At 40.5% G+C, this 25877-nt stretch overlaps 2 protein-coding genes across 4 annotated transcripts in view; one reads left to right on the forward strand and one right to left on the reverse strand.

The window, feature by feature from the left end:
• Nucleotides 1-7828, forward strand: part of stra6.L (signaling receptor and transporter of retinol STRA6 L homeolog) — a 34816-nt gene extending 26988 nt beyond the window's left edge. For both annotated transcript variants that reach the window (XM_018252910.2, XM_018252912.2), the window contains exons 14-18: nt 255-372; nt 694-789; nt 1632-1795; nt 2179-2295; nt 4333-7828. In XM_018252910.2, coding sequence (XP_018108399.1) covers nt 255-372; nt 694-789; nt 1632-1795; nt 2179-2295; nt 4333-4496 — 659 coding nt within the window. In that variant the 3' untranslated portion in view covers nt 4497-7828. The remainder of the gene's footprint in view (nt 1-254; nt 373-693; nt 790-1631; nt 1796-2178; nt 2296-4332) is intronic.
• A 9247-nt stretch (nt 7829-17075) lies between these two features.
• Nucleotides 17076-25833, reverse strand: islr2.L (immunoglobulin superfamily containing leucine-rich repeat 2 L homeolog). 2 transcript variants are annotated; one of them, XM_018252915.2, is made up of 2 exons: nt 25485-25833; nt 17076-20014 (listed from the first exon to the last, which is right to left on the reverse strand). In XM_018252915.2, the coding sequence occupies exon 2, from the start codon at nt 20004-20006 to the stop codon at nt 17934-17936; it is 2073 nt and encodes a 690-aa protein (XP_018108404.1). In that variant the 5' UTR covers nt 20007-20014; nt 25485-25833; the 3' UTR covers nt 17076-17933. The 2 variants fall into 2 exon arrangements, with proteins under 2 accessions (XP_018108404.1, XP_041442614.1); XM_041586680.1 differs by lacking the exon at nt 25485-25833 and adding an exon at nt 25376-25449.
• Nucleotides 25834-25877: the final 44 nt, after the last annotated feature.

Consider the following 25877-nt stretch of genomic DNA (forward strand, 5'->3'; position numbering starts at 1 on the left):
CATGCTTACATCAAGGTGTATAGCTAAAATTATTATGCACATTATAACTCCTTGATGTAACTCTAAGCTATATATATAAGTTTTAGCCATGACCTCTCCCCTACTGCAGTGGGTGATATTTTTTTTTCATCCTTCGTGGCAGAAGAGTTTGGGCAGTCCCTTTGCCACAATTCCACCTAATCTAGAGCATCAAAGAGGGGGGTAATGGATGGTCCCTCTCCCCATTTCATTCTGTTTTTTTTTTTTTTTCACAGGCCTGATTATCCAGCATGTTGTCCTGTTCTTTTGCAATTTGGTTGTAGCCTTCCTTATAATTATTCCCATCGTCTATGGAAAGTTCCAGATCATTCTGCACATTCTAGAGAACACGTGGTGAGTTACCTGGGGGTATGTACAAAAGTGCAATGTGTCGGGCCCCATAAATTTGTCAGTAAGGGTTAATAGAAAAATAGTTATTTGCCCGATAGCAGTTTTGGCTCAGAGTGCACTGGGGCAGGCAAAAATTGGCTTCAAGATGTGACATTTCATTCTCAGTAGGGTGACAGACTTGGACATAGTGACACAGGCAGAAATTGCTTCAGGACACTGTCTGTCTCTCACTGAATTTAAAGGCTTTGCATGGTGATCCTGACGGTTAACCCTGCAGAAGTACTTTTCATATATTTCCTGCCCTTTTTCTACTTTGTCCCTTAGGCCATTCTGGCTGCTTTTGGTCTTGGTGGCATTGCTGCAGCATCTGTGCACCCATTTCGTATTCCTGGAGAGAAGTCTGGCACAAATCGATAACAGGTACTGATGTTTGTGTGAAAGCATTATAATGTTAAATCATTAGTGGGAGGTATACCTTTTGGCAGAAAACCTTTACAGATAACATAGTACATGCGATAAGCCCTTGTGCAGTGAAGCAGTATTCTGTGACTTGCACCTTTGCCAGCACAGTCAGTCTAAGGCTCACTGGGATCCATGAAATCAATTGGAAGCAATTAATACAGGAATCTAGATGCTCCTTACATCAAGAAGCAATCCAGCTTGTTAATGATGCACAAATACAGAATATGTAAAGGGACGCCCATGCCCCACCCAGGTTTTGTCCCTTTGGAAGCTAGATGTAATACAATTACAAGCCCCTTTTTGATTATGGCCCAAAAATATATGCTTGACTGTAGCATGTGCAATTTACAATTACCTGCTAGTTAAATAGTAGTACCTTGCGGGCAAAAACGTATTTATAGTGGATGAGTTAGATCAGGAAAACTGTAAAACTGCATTAAATGCTTCCTTCATCATGGCTTCTAATGCCAGGCAAACTTCTTGTGAGGCTCACATGCACACTTGTTGATGCTCAGGTGGACCCTTCGCTCTCTTACATGGCAGAATCCATGGCCAAATGTGCATTGAGCCCATTTTACAGTATTTACTTTATTTTGCACTGATTACAGCTTACGTGTAGGAAACCTGAATAGAGGATTTATCCGAAATTCTGTTGCGAATACTATATAATGACACTTTCTATGTGTTTTAACTTGTATATCAGGCATTGGGTCTTGCTGGGAAAGCTATAAATCAGCAGATAATAATGTGCATAATTACACAGACAGGCACTGATCCTTTTTTTCTCTGGTTGATCCCAGGAGAAGCCTCTTCCTGCTTACTTTCCTCCTGTTGCCTGTGAATGCCCTGAGGGGATTGCTGTTATCCCTTTTACGTCTCCTGGTCTCTACAATCTTTAATGTCACCCACTTCTGCCGCCTGGATGTGAGTCTCCTCCAGCACAGTGTGCAGGGCTGGGACCCAGGTATGTGCAGCAATATTTATATTAAAACCTGGAAATGGTCAGCAATGAGGTACTCTCCTTCTGCCTGTACCGTCACAGTATTGTTTGTTAATCAATTTAAGCAAATCTTTTATCTGCTACAAGTACTGAAGGCGATACATGCATTTTGCTATAGAAAAGTGTTGCTTCACTGTCCCCTTTGGGGATGCTATTATGTATTTATTTTAATTAGCCACAAGTTGTTTTTCTTGGGACTACTTAACCTGTATGAGTATTCTAGTTCACATAATGTTTCCATATAAAGGGGTACATCGTATAGAGTAAATAACATCTGATAATCTGTAATGTGCCAACTACGCTATATGTTATGTACTTAATCCTGTGTGTAAATCTGCCTGTTTTAGCATACCGGAATTACTGCCACTTTCTGATGCTAGAAGTCAGTGAGTGTCACCCACTGGTGAGAGCATTCTGCCTGCTGGTGGGACCCTCAAAGGAAAGACAAGCAGACTTGGAGGAGGGTGAGTCAAGAGTTGGCACATGTATTCTCTTTTCTTTACCTTTATCTCAGTAATGTAACTAGCCGGCGTTGGGCCCCCACTCCCCTCCAGAAGCGACATATAGCTGGCTACGCCGGTGTGTGAACCTCCGGTGGGTGTGGACCCTGGTACAATCTCACCCCTGCTCCCCCAGTAGGTCCACCACTGCTTTACCTGTAGAACAGATGAAAACAAGGGCCCAATACTGCTGAATATTTATGCTATTTCTCTGGCTTCTTAAAATCCCATGTGGTTTAATTCAAATTGGTGACTGATCCTCTAGGGTCATTTAGAATTCATGACCACAAATCCATATTTATTTCTGCAGTATGTAGACAATTGCTATGCAAAGCTATAGACCAGTGTCAAATATGGAGCATTCTCCGTCTCCAGTAGCAGAAAAAATCAGGAAACACCAATGATGTCCCATAGTGTCAGTTCTTCATGCCATTGATTTCATTGGCATAATTTCATTGGCATTCATTGCCCTTTTATTGTATTCAGTGGTACCTGATTCTGCACCAATGAGTCAGGTGATTATCGCTTGGACAGTAAGTATTTACATGCAATAAGGTTTTTAAGTGTGTACTATTGCCTTATGCCCTATATCAGATTTCAAAATAAAATATTAAAAAATCCTGTTTGCTCTTTTGAAAAAACGGATTTCAGTGCAGAACTCTGTGGGAGCAGTACTATTTACTGATGCATTTGAAAAAAAAACACGTTTTTCCACGACATTATATCTTTAACATTATTGGGGAGATTTGTTAAACCTCAACATTTTTCACATTTATTTTTGCCATTGACAAACTATTTATTTTTTCATCACATGTGTTTTTGCCCTGTTTTTTTTTTTTTTTTATTTATAAATATTTTCCCACCTAAACGTGTCTGCCTGCTTTGGTAAAAAACATTCTGTGTTATGGGGGGCGGCAGTCTACAAATTCTATGATTTTTTTTTTTATCATAAACTACTGACGTTTTTACAGGAATAACATTTTTTTGTTTTCTTTCCCATTGCTAACCACTACAGACCACTAATAATTTTACCCCTAGCGCTATGCAATTGCTAACCCAGTTTTACCCCATCCCTTGCAGACACCTTTCAGTAGGTGTTGGTTTCTGAGTTGGCCACTAAGTCCTGTTAACAGGATTGACCTTGGTTTAAAATCAATTGTTTATAGACTGTTTTGAAGAATCTCACACTAATAGAGAGAGATATTATTTAAAAAATGCTATTTGTTTGAGAAGTGGTAAGTGCAAAAACATGTTTATTTAGCAAATAAAATATCCAAATATACAGTAAAATATGAAATTATAATGACATTACTTTGTACTTGTTTAACTAAATGTATTATATTAATAACATAGGATAGATTATGTTATAACCTTCTGCCAGGTCCTTCTGTCCTGCATCACCTTTCTATTTAGCTTCCTATTCCTGTTCTAGTTTTTTCACCTTCATATACTGTGCATGTATTACTTTTTATCCACCTCTGTTGCATCATATAACACTTTCTTGCAATATTTGTTGTTCCCTTAACTAATTATTCATCCTTACAATGTTTTTTTTCAAATTCTTTTGATTTCCCACTTCTTTTAACGTATAGTATATAAAACCTACCTGTAACTTAAACCAGACACATCTTGCTGCTCTATATTCCTTCACTGTAACGTTCCTAATGAGCAGGGGTGTAACAACAGCGTGCCCTTCCACCAAAAAAATATTTGGAGGGCCCGGCGCACATAGGGACTCCTGTGGGAAACCCACCACCCCTGCCAATTTAAGGAAAAAGAAAGCATCGGGAGGGGGATTTCAATACTATAGAGGAAACAGACCTTGCAGTCCGGGCCTCCTCCCAAGACCACAGGGTCTGCTTCCGCCATAGTTTTGTCAGTGCTAATGAGTTTATCACAAAGACTGTGTCTAATCTGCACAGCTAAATCTTACTGATAACTATACTTTGTATTTGCAAGAGCTAAATATGCATAGCTTATGTACTATTTTTCACTTCCCAGGAATTCAGTTGATGCCCCCAGATGGAAAAATTCAAAAGGGAGGGCGATCCCACCTTGCCCGTATACGTTGGAGTTTGGCATATACCCTCATCCACAACCCATCTCTACTATCCCACCGAGCAAGCATCTGCACCAACGGAGCAACCTCTATGCGCCCCACGTAGCACTTGGCTTTTGCCCAGGCACTGCCCAGTAACATAGACTACCTCTCCCTCTGTCCCCTTCCCATAAATACCCCAAATACAAAGTGTGGAAAGATCATTGTACTGTGACGGGTTGGCCCTTTTATTTTTGCATCCTAGAAAACTAATTTTCTTATAAAAAAAAAAAACTTTACTATCATAGTATGTTCCTGGTGCTGCTACTTATGGTTTTTCTTTCCCTCTCTCACAACTTCTCCTTTCTCTTACAAAACATCAGTGTTTTTGTTTTTTCCCGTGTTTCTCCCATCTCTATATACCTTCCTGGGTTTCATTATAGATACAGCACTGTACACTTTTTGTTTCCCAAAGATTCCAATGTGATGTCCATGGGTCTTCTGTTTTTTTCCTAAAGCCTTTTTTTAAATCTAAATCCCTTGTGAATTATTTAATGTAAAGCTTTCAGGTTACATAGTATAGCATGTAGCATGACAATACAGGTCACCCTTAAGTGCAATGTGTGATAACCTTTGAGTATAACTTACAGAGTGCCTTATTATGTATTACGGCCAAATGTGGGCCAGCAAGAGCACTATTAATACTGTTATCCAGCAATACAAGAGTGTAACTGTGGAACAACACACTTGTTTCACCCCTGAGTTTACCACCAGCACTAGTATAAACTTCTGCCCTTGCTCCTGTAACCATCCTGACACCTCTGCATGGTTATAAGATATTGAGATTTCATTTGGTGCCTCTGATGTGTGGTTAGATACATGGCACAGGTAGATCATGTCTTCTTTAATATAATAGATTGAAATGGTTCCATTTGCAGCCTTCTTATAGTCTTTTAACCTTTTGAAATTTGCGTTCACTATCAATTTAGAAATTCCAGCCTCCTTGCAAAGTAAATTGATCTTGCCTGCAAAGGGGTCGTCACCTTGAATTGCTAAAGGTATTTTGCAATGTGTGTTAGGCACCTGGTTGAGAGAGAAACCTCCAAACTCTTTAGGAGATGAACAAGTAATCTCTTTCCTTCTATCAATGGTAAGTTTGTTTTTTTCCAACCAGTCTTTCAGCCACATTAGTTGACAAGAGCAGTTGAATGGGTTGCTGTGAAGTTGAATATGAGACAGAGAAGACAAAGGTTGGAAAGTACCCTCTGCAATAGTTGAAAAATGGTTGTTGCTAAGCTGGAGAGACCTCAGCTCTTTAGTGCTGCTGAAAGTGTCTAATGGAAGGTATACCAATCGATTATTATTGAGAATAAGAATCTGAAGCTTATGGAGGGTGGAGAGATCACTCCAGGGAAAATCCAGGAGAAGGTTATGGCTGATGTCCAAGTTCATCAGTTGGGTCAGATTCCTAAATGTGCCAGGGGCTATTGTAACAATTTGGTTGTGTGACAGCCAGAGAGAGACGATACTCCAGGTATTGGCAAAACAAGAAGTGTTAAGAGCTGTGATTTGGTTGACAGATATGCTGAGCTGTGTAAGGTTGGAAGGCAGGTCTGTTGGTATAGACTTCAGCTCCAGGTATGAGCAATCGGCAGAAGGGCGCTTAGAAGCAGAAACACACCGGCACCTTTCAGGGCAAGGATTTGTTGGTGCGTGAGAGAGGCACCACACTATGACCATGAATATATGGGAGAGCCCCATTTTCTAGATGGACCTGAAAGAGATGGTTATATAGCAGAGTTGACAGAAACATGGGAAGATCAAGTTTAATTAGACAGTGTAATAACTATGTTAAAATCTTTTTACAGCTCCTAGTCGAGGATGATGAACTCTATTGCAGACATGTAATGAAATTTAAATCTTATAGGACTCTACTTGGTGTCATGCCCTCCTGGGTCACCCTAGCAGTTGCAGGGTATATTCCTCCTATTTTACACCCCAGCAGAACCACAGCTAGGAACAGGGAAAAATAGCTATAATGCACCACACTGAATATAGCTTACAGTAAAATTCAAAAAAATATCACATGGAAATCTGTCCTTCCAACACATACTGTGGTTATTGCTGGCTGTTTAAACTGATTATTTGTGTTCCCCTGACATAAGTTGTGATTTTATGCATGAGTTACACAGTTTCAAATCCTGCATAAATAATACAAATTAATGTAAGGGACAATCTCATGAGTCCCAAATACTTCAAGGGACAATCTCATGGGTCCCAAATACTTCAATTCACTCCAGTCATGCTGTAATTCAATTTAAGCCAAACACAGTACAGAATTGACTGATATTGATTCATTGTGTGTGTGTGTGTGTGGGGGGGATTAGTTCCCAATCTAGTGTTTTTAATCTATAATAGGAAGTCAAGCCATAACCCATATTGTATGTCTGAAATCATAGGTCATACTTGCACGCAGTGTTAAATACATAAAATCCAGTATTAAACTATTCATATCTTACTTAAACCTTAACAGCTGAGCATTGCTATTGTCATGAGAGCCCCAGGCAGAGCTGCTCCTGCCATTTTCACAGAAGGGAGCTGCCAGGGTTTGAACTCTGTTTGCAGTTTCCTTATATGGCATTTGCCATCCTATAAGTTAGGGGTGCTGTGTTCATCTTCAACGGAAAGTGTTACTGGGCTCCTCTTTTTGTTACTGGGCTCCTCTGAACAACAAGTGTCCCCTTCTTTCACCATTGAAGTGTTTATAAACTCAATCCTATTGGTTTCTCTTTCTGTCACACAAGAGTCCCCTTTCTCTTTCTCGGATGTTTGGCTGTGGATATTAAGGAATCTGCCAGCCCTGATCACACGCACTTCACTTATATAATAAGACAGCCAAATTCTCTGTGTTTGGAAGGAAAGTTGAAAACTCCCTTCTCTCAGTGCAAGACTTTCCCTGACCTGCTCTCCCCATGCTTCTCTCTGCATATTTCTTTTTCCTTCATTTCCAGTCTCCTTCCTTGTATCCTTCTGTAACCCTTGTCACACCGCCCATTCCTCTCCTGTTTTGCTCCTTTCTTTTTTGAAAAACCTGGCATTTAATCACTTCTAGCTCCCATTATAATTCAGTCTTGCCACCCACCCAGTCCTCTTACCTTAACAGTCTCTTGTCTCCAGCATGAAAATAGAATACGCAAACAAGCTCCTTCTCCTCCCCTTCCTCCCCACTGGCTGGGAAGAACCCAAAAAATAACATCATAACAAGCCAAATTCTAATCTCTCATCTGGAATCCTTCTCTGCCTTTTATCATAGTTTCCTCATTTATTTTTAGTACTGATTCCAGCAGTTAACCCAATAGGTAATTGTAGAAAATGGAAAATCAATTAAAATAATCTCCAGCTCTGTACAGAATGTAGGTCTTAGTTTAATATATTCTATTAAAGGGATATTAACATGAATTGGGTGTATTGCTGTGGTTTTTTTGCTGTCTGCCAGTGCTTACTTTAGTTTTTATGGATTCAGATAAGTGACTATTATAAAAGTTCAATGGTGGCGTGTTAACCCCTGTAAACAATGGCCTCCCTGACCAATATTTGACCTGGGTTTGGTCAGTTATTAGTTGAGAAAATCTGAAAATTCTGTGTTCTGAGACCACACTGAGCAATAGATGCAGTCCTCTCTTATCAGGTCTAATCAGGGTTCCTATGTGATCGTCACACACAGCATTCTGACCACCATTACCATCAGACAGAAAACAGTGGCAGTCAAAACAGTTCCTGATAAAGTAGTGGCACTCACAAATTATTAAATCAGTGCTACTATTCAGGAAACTGCCAAGCAGGCTGATCAATAACATGGATTTTAGCAGAGAAAATAGGACAAAGTGCTTAATGCTCCAGGGCAGGGGTGTCCAAACTACGGTCCGAGTGCCGCATTCAGCCCAGGTTGGATATGAATGCGGCTCAGTTTGAAACACTCGGTTCCCGAGGAAATGTCATAATAGTATCATAATAAGTCTATTTACTGTAATATGCAGGTGTCCCATATTCTAGTATATAGCTCCAACTGGTTATCCACCTGGTAGTTATTTTATGTGTATTTTCTTTACTTTTAAAATCAAAATGTTTGTGTATCTCGTGTGTGGCCCCAGACAATTTTTCTTTTTCCAATGTGGCCCAGGGAAGCCAAAAGTTTGGACACCATACTACAGCAACACATACTAAAGTGGAGCAAACGTTTGTGAACATTGTTGCACACATGTATTGCCAGTGTAGGAATAGTATATAATAATATAAGCAAAAAAAACATTACATTTGGCTGTGTTAGTATTTGTATTGTACTATTCTTTATCCTGATAACACTGGTTCTTATATTCCGCTACAAATAAATAGGCTCCACAGGCAGGGCCACCATTAGATGGTTATATGGGGTACTACAGTCAGGGGCCCAATGGCAGAGGGGTCCTCAAGATGTCAAGGTGTGATTCACAGGCTACAAATGGAGTGGAGCTTTTGGGGATAGTACAGTGTGTGGGAGGATCGTGGGTTTGCTGTAATTAGTAGATAGAAATGTCCAATTCACTGGCCACAAAGGGCAGGGCTTGCAAGGAATGGGTGAAAGGGTCCTGTCTGATGCCTCCACCCCTCGACCTTCCCAGCTCTTACTCTTTTGATGTCAAGGGGGTGCTGGATCCCTGTGTAGATGCAGATAGGTTTGACACCCGACCAAACCAGTAAAACACCTGCCGAGTCTGGGGCCGGACTTGGAAGGATGATGCAAGTTGAGGGTCTGATTCTCGAGTTTCCTGTGTAGCATTAGCCTAAGGCATAGAAACACAGGTGCAGAATGGCTTCAGCCTATCAGTAGACACACAGAGTGGATTTCATTGAAAAAGTGCATACTTTTATACTTCCATACTTATACCACACTGAAATCCACTCTGTGTGCCCATATCATTTTAGTAATGGTGTTTCAAATAGATGAGGTGTGGGTGTTGCCTATGATAATGTGAGGCCTTGGTGAGAAATTCTAAAGGCTACCAACCATTACACTCCCTCCTCCCCCAAGCATCTACTGCTAGAGAACTGCATGCACCAGAACTGTGGGAAGATACGTGGCATCTAGGTGGGGAATCTTCCTTGTGTGACATCTGCCTTGGGCATCACTTAGATGTTTCAGGTTTGGAAAGAATTGATTCACATAATGTCAGTGGATTAAACATTCTAAAAAGGAATTGTGCAATAAAAAGCTAATTCTGAAACTCCAATAATCAAATTTAAAGGTGCAAATAAACAGTATTGACAACATTGGCATTGGAGAGATGTCTTTATTAGAGCTAGTTTGACTCCCTGCCTTTTTATCCCAAATCCCCCAGCACACCTCCTTCCCCAGCTGTCAGAATGAGGTCAGATAGTAATCACACCTCTGATAAAAGCTTTTTCTAGTACCACAGCCTGGGGGATCTGCCAGAGAGCTGGTGGCGCTGGGAGGAAGAAAGTGAGATGTGTGCAGTGACATGGAGACAGAACATGGTTACTCAAGGACTGGAACACTCAAAGGGAGGCAGAGCCAGCCATTCAATGGGAAATCTGTGTATCTGTGCTGCAGATTTGTGTGTCTCAGAAGTATCTCTAGGGTCATGTTTACCACAGTTATAGGCATGATGGACAAACATTTGAGGGAGAGAGTGGCATAAAATTATTTGGGGGTCATTTGTAAGAGTGCTGTGTGTTCTCTCTATATGCCACACTGCTGTTCATGGAATTTGTCTAAATGTCCTCTTCCCAATCACCACAACCTGATGTAATTGATGTTACTGGGCCCCACAGCAAATTCATTTTAGTTCCCCCACCCCAACACATCCAGAGGTTGTCCTGTTTTACCAAATATATGTTCAAACTATTAGGCCCACATTGGGCCCACTATACCTCCTGGGCCCCCCCTGCAGCCACAGGGTCTGCTTCATCTGTAGTTACACCCCTAACCACAATCATCTCTCCTGAGCATTATTCATAAAGAGCAATGTCCAAATGGCCAGATCTCTGCACAGGAAACCTGTTTAATTGCACAACACACAGACTGATGTGGCTAGGGTGTCCTGTACTAAACTATATGGGACACAGGCTTCATAACTGGGCAGATGAAGCAGCAGTGTTCCAGGTGGGTCCGTGGTTGGTTTTGCTGCTAAATAAATTCCATGCAACGTGTTCCTTTTTTTTGTTTTTCAAGCACCTGTAAAATATTGTTGTTTCAAATAATTAATACATGCACAGCAGTGATTTACTTTCATGTCAGTTCGACAGTCTGTTATAATTCTATCTTGCCAGCAGCAATATTTTCTCTACTGGGGCAGGGACTTAATCTATGCTAGTTATGCTGTTTGAGAGAGACACAGAGGGAGAGATGAAACTGGAAAACAGGGATGTTTCAGCCATTAGGCAATGTGAGAAGCTTGCCTCAGGCAACACTTTACCGAGGACTGGCAATAGCTACGTCTGGTTACTTTAAGGGCAGACTGAGTGGATCATCCTCTATCCTCGGCCTGAGTTTTGTACCCCAATCTGCTGTCATCCTCTCCTTTGTGTAACCCACTGACAGGCACAGCATCGGCCTGCGTGGAACTACACCAAGTGAGTTTCAGAGCAGAAAAGCAAATGTTTGCATTTTTGCACAGGATGAGGAAATGGATGATCTTTTGGCTCTTTTAATGTAATGAACACAATTGGACGATTCTGCTCCCCAATTGTCCAGTCCAAGAACAGGAGTGTGGGGTGGCATTGGGTCTGCACCATTAGGTAGCAGGAATGACAGAGGTGCCCCTGCTAGAAAAGAGTAGAAGGTCACACTATAAACGTATTCATATAAAGTGCGGGCAGGGGGTGGACCTGTTAGCACAACTGTTTCTGAGAACCAGTGAGGTGAGGGCTGTCAGACACATACTGACATGCAATTGCCTGTGTGTGCGTGAGAGCAATATTCCTACTGCTGAGATTGGGAATTGGCAGCTGCAACAGAAAACAATAAGTCTCTGCACCAATTCACATCACATTCTCAGCGTCCATCAGAGACTGGATGAAAAGGAGGAGGAGGAGGAGTAGGAGGGAGACAGAGAGCAGGAGGAGAAAGTGAAGAAACAAGTGAAGAAACATACAGATGGAAGAAGACATTTTGGCAAAGCAGCAGGAGATAACGTCCAGCAAAATAAATCAAAGCACACTTATTGTTTTGCTCACTTTTATTCAATTTTAGCATTACACGATTTCCAAGAATCTCCATTTTCTTAACAAGCATTTCACAGCAACAATTATTTGATTGGTAACACTTTAAGTAGGAAAACATTGTATGTTGGAAGTTAACTAAGCACCCAGGTAACAGTTGCCAGGGTGAGAGTTACAGCTTTAAACAGTATATTGTCCATATCTAAGTCTAAGCCAATCAGGTAAGGGGAACAGGAAATGTGAATATGTATCCCTGCCTGTCATCCTCCAATCCCTTTATCTATTGAATGAATTTTCTTATTTAGATAAACAATGAAGTATCTTTTGCCTTTTTGTAAAATATAGTCTTACTGGCCTCGATTGGCAATCTATAGATTCTGGAAAATGCCTGAGGAGTTGCCGTAAAATTACAGGTTGCCCAGCAGAGTTCAAGCCCTAAGGCTGGTGGTGCACAGGATTCCAATGTATTTCAGCCATTTGAGAAGTACCCAAAACTTCCCTTTGATGCTCTCAGTTCACTTATTTAGGAAACTCCTAACAGAGGCTGAACTACACCAGCAAACTAATGGCAAACACCGTCCTACATCAAGCATGTAGAGCTAAAGAATGGCCACCCCTGATTTATATTGCTCTCACTTTTCTACATTACATGGGAGCCCTCTTCTCCAATTTCAGCTTTGGCTGTAAGCTAATATAGGGGACTAACCTGGATCTTCATATGTAATGTTCTGCTTTAACAACCTTTACAGTCTAACAGGCTCATTTACCATGGGTGGCTACAAAATTGTGCCCCTTATGATGCCATACACTTACTTATAGGGCACTGGGCTTAAGAATTTTGGACGTATGGGGTTCATAATGCATTACTCTTGCAGGGCAACCTCCTGGTAACTCATCACTGAGTCTGACAGTGGAAGGTGAAAGTACAAGGCAAATTGCTGGCAAAAAACTTTGTGCTTTGCTGCTGTTTTCACTTTGCACCTTGTGGTTTTTTTGTAAATTAGCCCTTATGAATGCAAACTGTTGTGTTTCATTGCCCAAGGGTTGGCAGGGTCCTGTAGCCTAATCTTTATCCCTTTATGACTACCCTTGTTTTAAATTTACTTTCCCTATTATTCCTTCTAAGGAAAGCTAATGTATGCTGTTGAAAAAAGAGTGAAGTTGTGGGCCATACAGTGAATAGGTTTAAAGTAAGAACTTCCCTTCCCCTGTCCCAAAAACATCCAGAGATGTTTTCCCCACCTTATTAGAAATTCATGCTCGGGTTATTAAGATTTGAGGCAACAAAGTAAAGGCTTCTGGTATTCAAAGCTTAGTTAAAAATCAACATACATATTTCCTTGATAAGACATGTATTTCTTATAAACGTCACTAGAAAATGTCCTTAAAACAGCCTACAAATGACCCCACAAAAACACCAAGTTAGCTATACAAAGATAAAAACTTACATCAAATTATTTCCTGTTTGAGAAGGAAAATTACACACATTTCAGGCACAAAGATCTGGACCAATATTTTTTTCCAGATTTACAGAGAATGAAACAAAATAAGTGCATTGTGTATATTTACATTATATAATCAGCAATAGTTTAGTTGATGCATCTATGGGTGTATTTATTTGTGCATTTTGTATGGTTGTACTTATATATATATATATATATATATGAGTGTATTTATGTTTATTCACATAATCTGGGGCATAGCTATCATTGGTGCAACAGCTGCAAATTTTATTGGGGCACAGGCCTACTTTCTGGGGCTCACAGTGTGCTAAAGTGGACCCACCATTAAGGCTCACAAACTGGCAGGAGCCCTGGAACCTGCACTGTTATTTGTACTCTGTGTTTAATTCCACGTGATTCCCTAGTAACTATGCAGGAAGTATGGTTGCCCAACCTATGGCTCTCCAACTTTGTTGAAGTGAAGCCTCCATCAGTCCCCCACTGCCTTCAGTTACTGGGAATTCTATTTCAAACCCCCAAGTTAGAAAGGCTTAAGTCTAGCAGTTTTTGGTCTTGTCCAGATAAAAGAAAAGCAGGAAACATAGACCATAGTCTAGGATGAAATACCATAAGAGAGTAACAGGCTCACCCCCACTCAAAAGAAGTTATAAGGTTTTCTGATACTGAATTTTAAACTGTTATTACAGGATGCTGTAAATGTATTGGGGTTGGGGGAAAAAATCAATCATTTATGAGCTTGGGGCTATGGGTCAACACACTGGCAATGTGAAAGGGACAGTACAGCCAATGAGCCTAGGGAGACATCAATGGTAAATCAAGTACTGGTTACCTGTCAGTCACAGTAAGTGATTGTTCTTTAGCAGCACTGGGAGGGTTGTATACCTGCTGTGGCATGCAGCTTTCAAAATTCACGCAACCACTTATGATTGAGAATTTATTAGTAGATGGGGCGGTAGGGGGTTGGGGCATGTTGTATTCCCCAGAGCTTGGATGGAGGGCTTCTCTCGGAGAAGCAGTGCCGCAGGATTTTCCCACAATTCTCTTGTTTTAATGCAATAAGAGCACCGCACACCCATGGGATTTAAATCATTACATATTTTCTAATTGTCAGCAATAGCAGAGCACTTTCTCCCTCTGAAAGGGGATTAACATCTGAACCTGCGTAGTACCCACATGAATAGATTATAGGGTCTCGCTCCCTCCTGGCTTTACTCACTGATACTAATGGATCAAATAGTTCTTGTTCTAAAAACTGTTCTTTTACATTAGGAACTTTGGGGATGACAGCAGTGGTGTAACTATATGTTACTGGGCGCTATTTATTTTCGGGCCCCCAAAATATCCAGAGGTTGTCAAGGGTCTGCTTCCTCTGTAGTTACACTCCTGGATGACAGCACTGTTTTTATACACACTATATTATTGTATATTATACAGTATATATGCTAAACCTACATGAACAATATAGTAACATATATGGTCAGGTTTAAAATGCATTCAGCCAAAACAGCCCAGCTATGCAGTGTAAGTGTCAAGCAATCATCCCAAGAGACAGGGGCAGCTTTAGGGAAGGGCAGAGAGGGGCACATATACATACAAAGGACATATTTTACTGTGTAATAATTGTTAAGCTGCAACTCTTTTTGGTTGCTAAGAGTTAACAGTGCAATAGCTGGAGATGTTTAGGTTGGGACACCCATGATTTACATCATTTATTTCCCTTGCTGAATCCCCTTGCTCCTCTGACATCAGCTCTCTAAGAAAGAGAGAGGAGACAGAGACATACCAGTGCCAGATTCTACACACTGAGAAAGGAATTCACATTTTTTATTTGTGCTTAATTTATCATATTCTCTAAAATGCATTCATCTATATAAACCTGAACGATTGTAGTCAGAATGTTATCTTCCATCTGCAATAGTTCCTAACATTTAATATGACTAATGTTTATTCTTAAGTTTATTTTGGCAAAAACAAATGAATGCATGTAACTCGTGTATGCTGAGAATTTCCGCACTTACTGTATATATATATATATATATATATATATATATATATATATATATATATATATATATATCTTCGTGTGGGCAGCACTCTGCTTTTAAAGTTTGCCTGGGGTGCAAGGTAAATGGGTTAAATAGTAAAAAAATGACCAGTAACACCGAGATATCTTATGAAATGCTCAAAAAGGTGTATTAAAAATTACATGAAAAGCTGACGTGACGTTTCGGTCCACGCAGGGACCTTTCTCTTAAGAAAGGTCCCTGTGTGGACATCGGCACTTAATACCCTTTGCAAGCAGGTCTGAAAGTATGCCCAAGTAGGGCTACACAATGGGTATTTAGTCTCTCAGGGACATGCTACACCCGAACAGGTTGAGAACTGTCCTCAGGCTGGTCATCCTATAAGCATAGAAAAAGTACTTATATTTATACATACTGCTTACCATGGAAACACTGCTTGGATGTTCCAAAAATTTTAAATTGCATATATATACATATTTATAAGTTATGCACAGCACAGTGCTTGTGTAAGAACTGGTCAAGTGCATATGATTCGTCTGTGAAGTTGGACTGGCAATCTGTGGGTTCTGGCAAATGCCAGAGGGACTGCCATAAGATGCCATAGACCGTCGTTATTTATTGGGCTGATTGGGCCTCTCTGTACTGTAATGCCTGGGCCTATTTTGCCTACAAGAACTCCTAGAGGATTCCTCATCCTCAGACATCAGTGGACTTCCACCCCCCCCCATGCCACTAACCTTAGGTTGCAATGACTAGACTAGACCAGGTGCTATAGGTTGGTTATTCTGTAGTTCCTGTCCAATTACACAGCAAGTAGGGGACAGATATAGCATGGAAAAAAGAAACATAGTGAGGAGGATAGAAGAATAAATGAAATAAAACAGAATGTAATTAATGAGGATAGAGTAGAGAAGGTGAGAAGAGAGAGATGGGTTGAGGAAAATGAGAGAAATAGTGAGCTGGGGGAAAGGAGAAGAGTAGAAAAATCAAAGGAAAGAAAGAAGTGGTGGAGAATAAATGGGTGATTCACTCAAAATGTGGCAATTTTTAGTAGTATTTCTCCTTTATGGCCTTGTCATATCCAATGTAGATGGTGCCATGTGTGTAATAGTGCTTCAGACAGCAGATAACAATTGGAAAGCAAACATATAATGTTTATAGTATGTAATATGTGCACATTCACTGAGTATTTAAAGGTTGATAAGTTATTATAAGCAGTTTTATTTGTGTTGTTTATGACACGCAACAGTCTGATCAGCTTCCCCCCTTCCCCTTCTACATGACATACCATGTAACAACACAAAAGGAAAGCACCAGGCTGGCCTTGTCATCATCTTTGGCATCTGTGATGTGCATTGGACCTAGTCTGAATTCTTGACTAAACTGCATGCACTTTTCAGCACTGAGACAACCTATTTATGCCATGGCTCACTTATACTAAAGAAAGATGTAACACTCTAGGGCAGCCAAGGGCCCATTCAGGCTCATATCTGTATTTTCTCTTATCTCAAAAAGATTAAAAATGTTAGGATCAAGGAGCCTTTAGGGCTATTCCACACGGGGAGATAGCGACGCGTTTGCGGTCGCGGCGACAAAGCGCCGCGACAGTCGCCGCGACCGGCGCAGGCGACAGTTTTGTATGGGCGCCTATGTAAAAACGCCTGTGCTAACCACACGAGGCGATGCGCTTTTCAACAGTCGCCTGAAAAAGCCTCGCCAGGCTTTTTCAGGCGACTGTTGAAAAGCGCATCGCCTCGTGTGGTTAGCACAGGCGTTTTTACATAGGCGCCCATACAAAACTGTCGCCTGCGCCGGTCGCGGCGACTGTCGCGGCGCTTTGTCGCCGCGACCGCAAACGCGTCGCTATCTCCCCGTGTGGACTAGCCCTTATGCTTAGGAGAGAGAATAGGACTGTGGGTCCCAGGCTGGTGTTACTATAAAGTTTAGTCTCTAAACTATAAATGTGACTGGGAGGAGGTACTGATGCCTAGGTAATTCATGAAGAACAAAAGTAGTCTATTGGCTCTTAAATTTCTGCCTGTTTTATTGTATGAAATATCAAAATAAGTGTACAACGTGTAAAATGGATTTACACAGGCAATTGGAATAACTGGTCTGTATGGGTGAATCTTGCCTTTCACAAGAGATGCCTTGCCCATATGTACTCAGGGAAAATTGTCAAACGCCATAGGGGAAGCGATTAGATGGAGGATCTGGAAGGCAGTCAGTGTCAGTGAGTGCACTCCGTGACTCCAACCTGCTCATACTTGTGTATGTAAAGAGGTGGGCATACCTTATTAAGTTTATAGTTTTGTGAAAAAATAAATATCAATCCATTTCAACCAGCTTTAGGCTGAAAAGATGCAAAATAAGCTGATATTCCTGATTAAAAACATTCTTGTCTATGTAGATTTGAGCTAATGACCTTGTGAGTGAGTTTTAGCCTAAATAATGCTGAAATTGACCAATTTTTAATCAGTTTTGGAATCCCTAGAATGCGGTTCTCATGTTCATTTGTGTATTTGTTTAGAGATATAGTAGATGTTTTGTGTCACAACACGCTGTACAGTATATGTGTACAGATTTTCATTGTCTCTTAGATCCTTAAATCCACATTATGGTGTAAATAATCTGCCGCTGGTTTGGCACAGGCACATAAGTAAAAACTTTGAGGATAAAGATAAAAATTGACATGGATTTATAGCACCATAAGAGTCATATAAATTTTGGGTTGTTTTTGACTGCTGACTGTAACCTCATAAAACCCTTGTTGGCTACTACTCACCCCTCTCTATTTCCCATAGATTACCGAGCATATGGCAGTTTTTGGAAAGTATGAGCATCACTGACATGCACAGCTTAGCATGCAGGCTCTTTGTAATTACCATTGATCTCCTCAGAAATGGTCACAGCTTCAGCACCAAGAGGAAGCCTGTCACTGTACTCAGATCCCACCTCAAACTCATCCTGGTTGGTCTTTGACTGTGAGCTTGGAATAGTCTCATCCAAAACACTTCCTTCAACTTCTGCCTCTCCCTCCCCTTCTCCTTCTCCCTCTATGGGCACTGAATCCCCTTCAGCCTCCCCATCACCTATCTCACTAGGGTTAAAATTCTTTTCTGATTCTACATAGGATGCTCTTGGGTCAAAGTCAGCAGCCATTTGTTTTGCCATAGGATCTGATTTCTGAGCCTTCATGATTAACTTATAATTCTTACCATGGTACTTGGAAAGAAGGTGACAACAAGTAGCACCCATAAGAGGAATGGTGGCCAAACCCAGAAGGAAAATGCTCACCACAATAATGATAATCAAAGATGGCACTTCTTTCTTGGTAGTGAAAACCACTTGCACCTGGCAATCCTCCCCCTTGTAGGCCAAACAAACAGAGTAATTAGTACCAGGTATTAACCCTCTGAACCAATAAGAGTTCACCCTGTCCTCAATCTCTGACCACTGTACCAAGGAAAGGCCACTGTCACCTTCCTGACATAAGTACAGCATCCGTAGGTGGTCATTTCCTTGCCGATTATGATATGGAGTGATCTGAACCTTTGCATCCTTCTCTGATACATCCAAAGCAATAACCCCAAGCTCAAATGTGTGAGGCTTCAGGTTGGTACTTTCATTGAATGCGTGGTTGGATATATGTTGTCCACCAGTACTTGGTCCACATTTTTTGGCAGCAGAAGGATGGTTGGGGTCTTCTAAAATACCCAATTTATTTCCAACAGTCATTAAGGGATGATCTGTAGGAATCAGAGGCTTGTCTTTCTCCTCTGACTTGTCTGGTTTTAGGACGCTGTTACCATTATCCAATGTCTTTATCCCAGGTTTCTTGTTCTCTGGTGGCATCTTGCTTTTTGTTGGTTCCTCTAAAATCTTGGTGGGATATTTCTGGCTCCCTGCTACAGACACATTGACTGAAGCTTGACTACTGCCCATTTCATTGTTACCTTCACAAATGTATGTACCTTCCAATTTCTTGTTAAGGTGAGGAATAACCAGAGTCCCATTCTGATATACAAGAAACGAACTTGATGTCTGAGACTTGGCTGGATCTTTGACCTGTCCATTAATTGTTTGCTTTATCTCCATCTCTTGAGTAGCATTACGGACTTTCCATTTAATGGTTGGTTGAGGAATTCCACTGGACAAACACTGCAAAGTAAGGGTGAAGCCATCATAAAGCTCTGTATTGTCAAGGTTTGGGTAATAGCTCAATTTCACAGTAGGAGCTTCACAGGGCAAATCTGGTATCTTGGAAATTGGTGTGCCCTTTAGCTCCTCTGGAGAGGCACATGCAATGTTGTCCTTCTCAGGCACTGAAAACTGAGCCTCTTCTGCCCATTTTTTAAGCCAGATGAGTGAACAAGAGCAGTGGAAGGGGTTGTTGTAAATTTGGATGTGTGAAATAGATATGAGGGGCTTAAATGTCCCCTCTTGAATGACAGAAAATTGGTTATTGTTGATCCTGAGAGACTTTAGCTCCTTAAGGTTTTGAAAAGCATCACGAGGCAGGTTAACCATACGATTGTTGTTCATTTTAATAAGTTGCAGGGCCGAAAGACTGGCCAAATCGCCCCAAGGGAAGTCCACCAGTAGGTTATGACTGATGTCTAAGTTCTTCAGATGCACTATTGTAGCCAGGGCTCCTTCCTCTATCTCACTTATCTCATTGTGAGCCAGCCAGAGGGATGTTACTTGAGGCACATCTATAAAGTTTGACTTCTTTAGAGATGTAATCTTATTGGCAGACAGGCTAAGTGTCGTAACATTAGAAGGAAACCCATTTGGGATCTTCTGAAGCTTTTTGTAGGTACAGTCGGCAAACTGTTGATTATACTTGTCAACACAGCTGCAGGGTTCTGGGCAGCCAAGAGTTAACCCCAGAAGAGCCACAACTATACAAAGAAGTAGAGAGCCAACCATTGTGTCACCTGCAAAACATACACACGGAAACACCCATTATCCAAGATCCTACTGTACAAATATACCTATTCACTAATATATTTATGATTAATGAGATATAAGTAATATATGTCTACAGGGTGCACATTTTCCTTATAAAAAAAATGTCAATTTCTAAATGAAAATATAAACAGATGGTTATTCAAGGCCATTCATTTGCTAAGCTCGCAGAAATACCCCACCACCCACCCAAGTTAAAACAAAAATTTGAGAGACTGATTCCATCATATTACATCCATGTTACACTCATGCACACACAGTGTATAGCACCTTTGATGATCCATTAGCTCATAGCTGCAGATATTCTCACTTACATATTCTAACTGTACATTCTTTTACTAATTCTTTGTTCCAGTTCAGCTCAGGCCAACATTAGATCATTAGAATGATTTCATATCTTGGCCCACTCCCTGCATTGCCATTGGTACATTCCTTAAAGGGGTTATTCACCTTTGAATTAACTTTTAGTATGATGTAGTGAGTGATATTCTGAGACAATTTGCATTTGGTTTTCATTTTTTTTTTATTTGTGGTTTTTGAGTTATTTTTTTTTTATTCAGCAGATCTCCAGTTTGCAATTTCAGCAATCCAGTTGCTAGGGTCCAAATTACCCTAGCAACTAACATAGATTTGAATAAGAGACTGGAATATGAATAGGAGAGGTCTGAATAGAAAGATGAACAACACAAAGTAGCAATAACAATAAATGTATAGCCTTACATGGTATTTATTTTTAGATAGGGTCAGTGACCCCTACTTGAAAGCTGGAAAGAGTCAGAAGAAGAAGGCAAATCATTTAAAAACTATAAAAAAATATATTATGAAGACCAACTGAAAAGTTGAATATACTCATTTGGGCACATGCTGTACCTAGGAGGGGATTAGTGGTGCAGAGGAGGAAATTCCAGTTGTGCAACACCCAAAGGAAAGCCTGTACTTACTATTTGCTCAAAGCAGGTATTAGGGACCAGAGTGTTGAATAAGAGACTGGAATATGAATAGGGCCTGAATAGAAAGATGAGTTATAAAAAGTAGCAATAACAATAAATTTGTAGCCATACAGAGCATTTGTTTTTTAGATGGGGTCAGTGACCACCATTAGAAAGCTCAGAAGAAGAAGGAAAATAATTCAAAAACTATAATAAAAAAAAATATATAATGAAGACCAATTGAAAAGTTGCTTAGAAATGGTCATAAAAGAACATACTGCAGCACGCACAAGAACAGATGCATGTTGAAGGAGGCGCTGTCGAAATTATAGTGGGCAGTGCAGGCGCATTGGCATCTGTTTAGCTTGTCTGTAGTCATTTGCCCCTAATACAAATGTATCTATAGTCTACCCAATGGGGGGGGATTGCTAATGCGTCTCACTAAACTGAATATTAAAGTGTGTATGTACAGGTGCAAATACAGAACACACACATACATTGCATTATTATTTTTCTTGCAAAAGACTATAACGTTATTCCTTTGGAAACCTTGTATGTGAATTTGACTTACAGGATTCATTTTAGAATATCTGCTCTATAGATTGCTGCATTGTCAGTCTCAATATATTTGTCTGTAACGAGATTTGCGTGTCCGTTTTACATACCTCGCATCACAAAGAAATCGCATTTACCTGCGCCAAAAAAAAAAATCTCCCGTGCGCGCTTGTGCGGATTTTCGCGTGTGTACAAGTAGTTTTTAAAACACTTCGTTATGTATCAGTGATTTGTGCAATGAATGAATTGGGGTCATTGTGCTTATTGTATATATTAAACATACAAAATATCCAACCTATAAATTATATTTTAAAGATGTATACATGGTGCGTATTTGTAAGAAAATGTGTTCGCGTATTATTATGCCCGTATAAGGCACCTGAATTTTTTTTAATTTATTTTGCTTTATTAAAACTTCCAGCCTTGCCCCAGCGCAGAGTCCTATTGCTTTTAGATTCCCGCAGAGTTGAATGTATCGGTTGGCGATAAAGTGCTCGGGTTCTTGTGCGCACAATTATGCGGATTATTTCTGTGGGTTGCTGCCTGCGCCTTACATGTGCCCATTTCTTCCTTTTCATATGTTGTTTTTTTTTCTGTATATCTAACTGTATGTAAGATAATTCCTGTGCGTATTCTATGTATGTATACATGTGTTTAAACATAAAATGTGTGTGTGTAGATCACGAAATGCATGTGTTTATATTTGTTTGAATAAAAACATGTGAGGGTCAGTATTTTGATGATTAAATATTTGTATATCTCTGTTTGTACAAATTGTGTGTGTGTGTATAAACATATAATATACAATATGCCTACACTGTTTCTGTTCAGCGCATTTACATTTACACAAACGCAAGGGAACGTTCTTTCTATGTTTTATTATGTATACATAGAGACATACGGCCTCCTGCTTTTAATTCATATAACAACTTGGTGACTGATATATATGTTGTGATATATATATATATATATATATATATATATATATATATATATATATATATATATATATATATATATATATATATATATATATATACTATGTACATGCTAATTGTGTAAAGCAAATAATGAGTTTGTTGGAGGTTGGACTGAGCCATCGCAGGGTGACGGTGCTGTTGGGTTGGAGCTGAATGTGCTTTGTCCTGTGTAACCTTGAGAGAGAACAGCTCTCTTGCCCCACCTGTTCCCAACTGCTCCTATTATTCACCTTCCCATTCTTCCTTCCCATTCTAAACCTCTCATTTAACTGCCGTGTGCTTACTAATCTCTGCTATTCTTCTTTATCTACTGCACTTGCACTTCTTATTCAACTTGTATGTGCCCACTACCCACTGCAATTACTATTTATCTGCAGTGGTTCCGCTAAACTCTACACTTCTTATTTTACACGTGTGCCCCCACTGCCCATTACTATTCTTATTTAACTCCTATTTAAAGTGTGCCCACTACCCACTACTATTCTTGTTTATCTCAATTATGCCCACTAACCACTGGTATTTTATTTATCTCAATTGTGCCCACTACTCACCACTGCTATCCTTATTTATTGCAATTGTGCCCAATAACCACTCCACTGTGCCCACTAGCCACTGCAGTTAATGCCTGTGTTCCCACTATTCACTGCTATTCTAAATTAACTCTAATATACCCACTACCCACTGCTATTCTACCATTCACCCTCTACCCCATTGTTTTCTCTCTTTCTGTTGCGTCTTCTGTTGTTCATTCTATTCTTTCCATTATTTTTTTCTCTCTACCCTAGCATATTCCTGTGTTCTGTAGCCCCCACACTCTACTATAGCTTTTCCACACCCAGTGCCTGGTTCCACCATCATTTCCCTCAGCCTTTACGCTGAAGTGAGCATTTTTCTCTGCTTCCCCCACCCCCATTGCCCTCCTGTTGATATAATTTTCACATTCTTTCTTCCCTGTAACATGCAGGCACTTTTCTGCTCCACTAAATGTCACTCCAATAATGCTTTTCTGTGCATCCCCAGGGAGATCACACGGGCACCCACGTTTCCATTGTAAAAACCCTTTCAAACTTGACAGACTGCCTGAGGCTTGCAAGGAAATGTGCTGCTTTTCTTAATCCATGTTTTTCTTTCTCCAGATCTGCCATTATTTATGTCTTATATTCCCTGTCCCAGTCATTTGTTACATTAACCTTAAATTGGCCAATGACAAAGGGAGCAGGTTGAGGCTACACACAGCCTGTCCTGCTATCAATAGCCCAGCAGGGCCCATGCTGAGAGGGCAGAGAGAGACACTAATGCAGCCTTGCAAGGAATTATACATGCATTAAACATACACGGGGAGAGCGCAGGCACAGTGGTGGTGGTGGTGGTGGTGGGGGGGGGGTTCACTCTGTACATATTTGTATAAAGAGGCAGATTTGTACATGGTTACAATAGATATAGAAGATAAAGACAAGCAAGTACAATGCTTGAAATGGTCAACAATAACATTTGAAAGCATTGGTATTTACATAACCATATACATTCACAGAAGAACAGAGAGTGAGTGATGTAGAAGAAAAAGCTTATAGAGATAAAAAAAATAAGATGTTAGATAAATACATATATATATTTATATATTTTTTGAAGCCATGCTGCTTATATAGATGCTTAGCTACATACTAGATAGGTAATTGATATATAGATATAGAGATTCTAGATAGATGATAGATAGATAGATAGATAGATAGATAGATAGATAGATAGATAGATAGATAGATAGATAGATAGATAGATAGATAGAGAATGGATGGATGATGGATGGATGGACAGATAGATAGATAGATAGATAGATAGATAGATAGATAGATAGATAGATAGATAGATAGATAGATAGAAAGATAGATAGATAGAGAATGGATGGATGATGGATGGATGGATGGATGGATGGACAGATAGATAGATAGATAGATAGATAGATAGATAGATAGATAGATAGATAGATAATGGATGGATGATGGATGGATGGATGGATGGATAGATAGACAGACAGATGCTATTACACATGATAACTTAAACCAATATGCGTGTGTGTGCGTGTTTGTATGCATATATACATATATATATATATATATATATATATATATATATATATATATGCCCATTCTAAAAAAATATCTTAATATATATATTTATCACAAACAATGCATGGATAAAATTCCAAAGCACCAGCCACGTTGGCTTGAGACATATACTTGCAGTTATACACACCCAAGCCTTATAGGTCATGTTTTCAGAAGGGCACCTAGATGTTTCTATGATAAAGATAAGGGGAATGAGTTATCCCCAGTGTAAGAGTGTATGTAGGGATCGCTGGAGAGAGCGCGCAGCAGCTATATGTGTAGTAAGTGAATGTGTAGTAAGTGATGTGTAGTAAATGAATGGAGCAGCCCTACAGCAGCGCTCTCTCCTATGGGAAGAATAAACTGGTAGAGGCTCATTGAATCCATCAGGAGCTGTCCGCGGTGCTGCAATAAATTCTCCCTGATTAATTCGCGGCCACTTGAAGGAGCGCATTGTCACCAGCCAACATGTTGCTTTTGTTCGACAGCTCCTCTGAGGTTATACCGCTGATACAATCGCCTCCTGCAGCTGCCGCCCCACAGCACCGTGTAATCACCGCCCCAGCCACCTGCAGCAATTCTTAGTATTAGTTGTATTGCCGGGGCTGGCAGCAAGGCTACAGCTCACTCTTTCTACTGGTACAGCAGGTGAGGGTGGGGCAACAGGTAGATTCGGTGTCAGCACATACACCTGTACGGGTAATATACCTGTCAGATTGCGCTCACCGCGTGCTCCTCTCTCTGTTCTACATCCTTATCCTTACCTGCTGTTCTACTAGCGATCGCCTCTGTTATAGTAGTGTAATGTAACAGTCCACTCACTCACTGCCACCTCTCACACTCACATCTCTCCCACTGACACGCGTGACTTACCTCTTGCACAAACCCAGTGATCCGTGAGAAGTCAGTCACACACGGCTTTCCCCAAGTTGAAATATTGGCAAAAAAGAAGACACGTGGTCCCTAGTTGGGGGCAAAGCCCCTTGGGGTGATGAGTTGTGGGCTTGACATATCCCAGTAATTTGCTTCTGGAAGTCTGTCAACAATTATACTAGCATTAACGGAACCCAATCGGTAAAGCGGTGCAGGATTTTCGCTGTAGCAGAGCTCTCAAACGCCCCACCCTAGCGGATTCTGGGTGTTGTCCAGCTGTAGGGGACACCCCCACCTTGTAAAAGGAATGAAATATTAATGACACATCAGTGGCTCTATGCGCTGTATTATACCTCCCTACATAAGCATGTCTGCAGCCCTCCCCTGCACCCT

This window comes from Xenopus laevis, chromosome 3L, assembly GCF_017654675.1.
Source record: "Xenopus laevis strain J_2021 chromosome 3L, Xenopus_laevis_v10.1, whole genome shotgun sequence".
In the NCBI taxonomy this organism is placed as follows: Eukaryota; Metazoa; Chordata; class Amphibia; order Anura; family Pipidae; genus Xenopus; species Xenopus laevis.

Bases quoted from the DNA above. Each gene is read 5' to 3' on its own strand.
- islr2.L (XM_018252915.2), bottom strand. From the start codon at position 20,006: ATGGTTGGCTCTCTACTTCTTTGTATAGTTGTGGCTCTTCTGGGGTTA.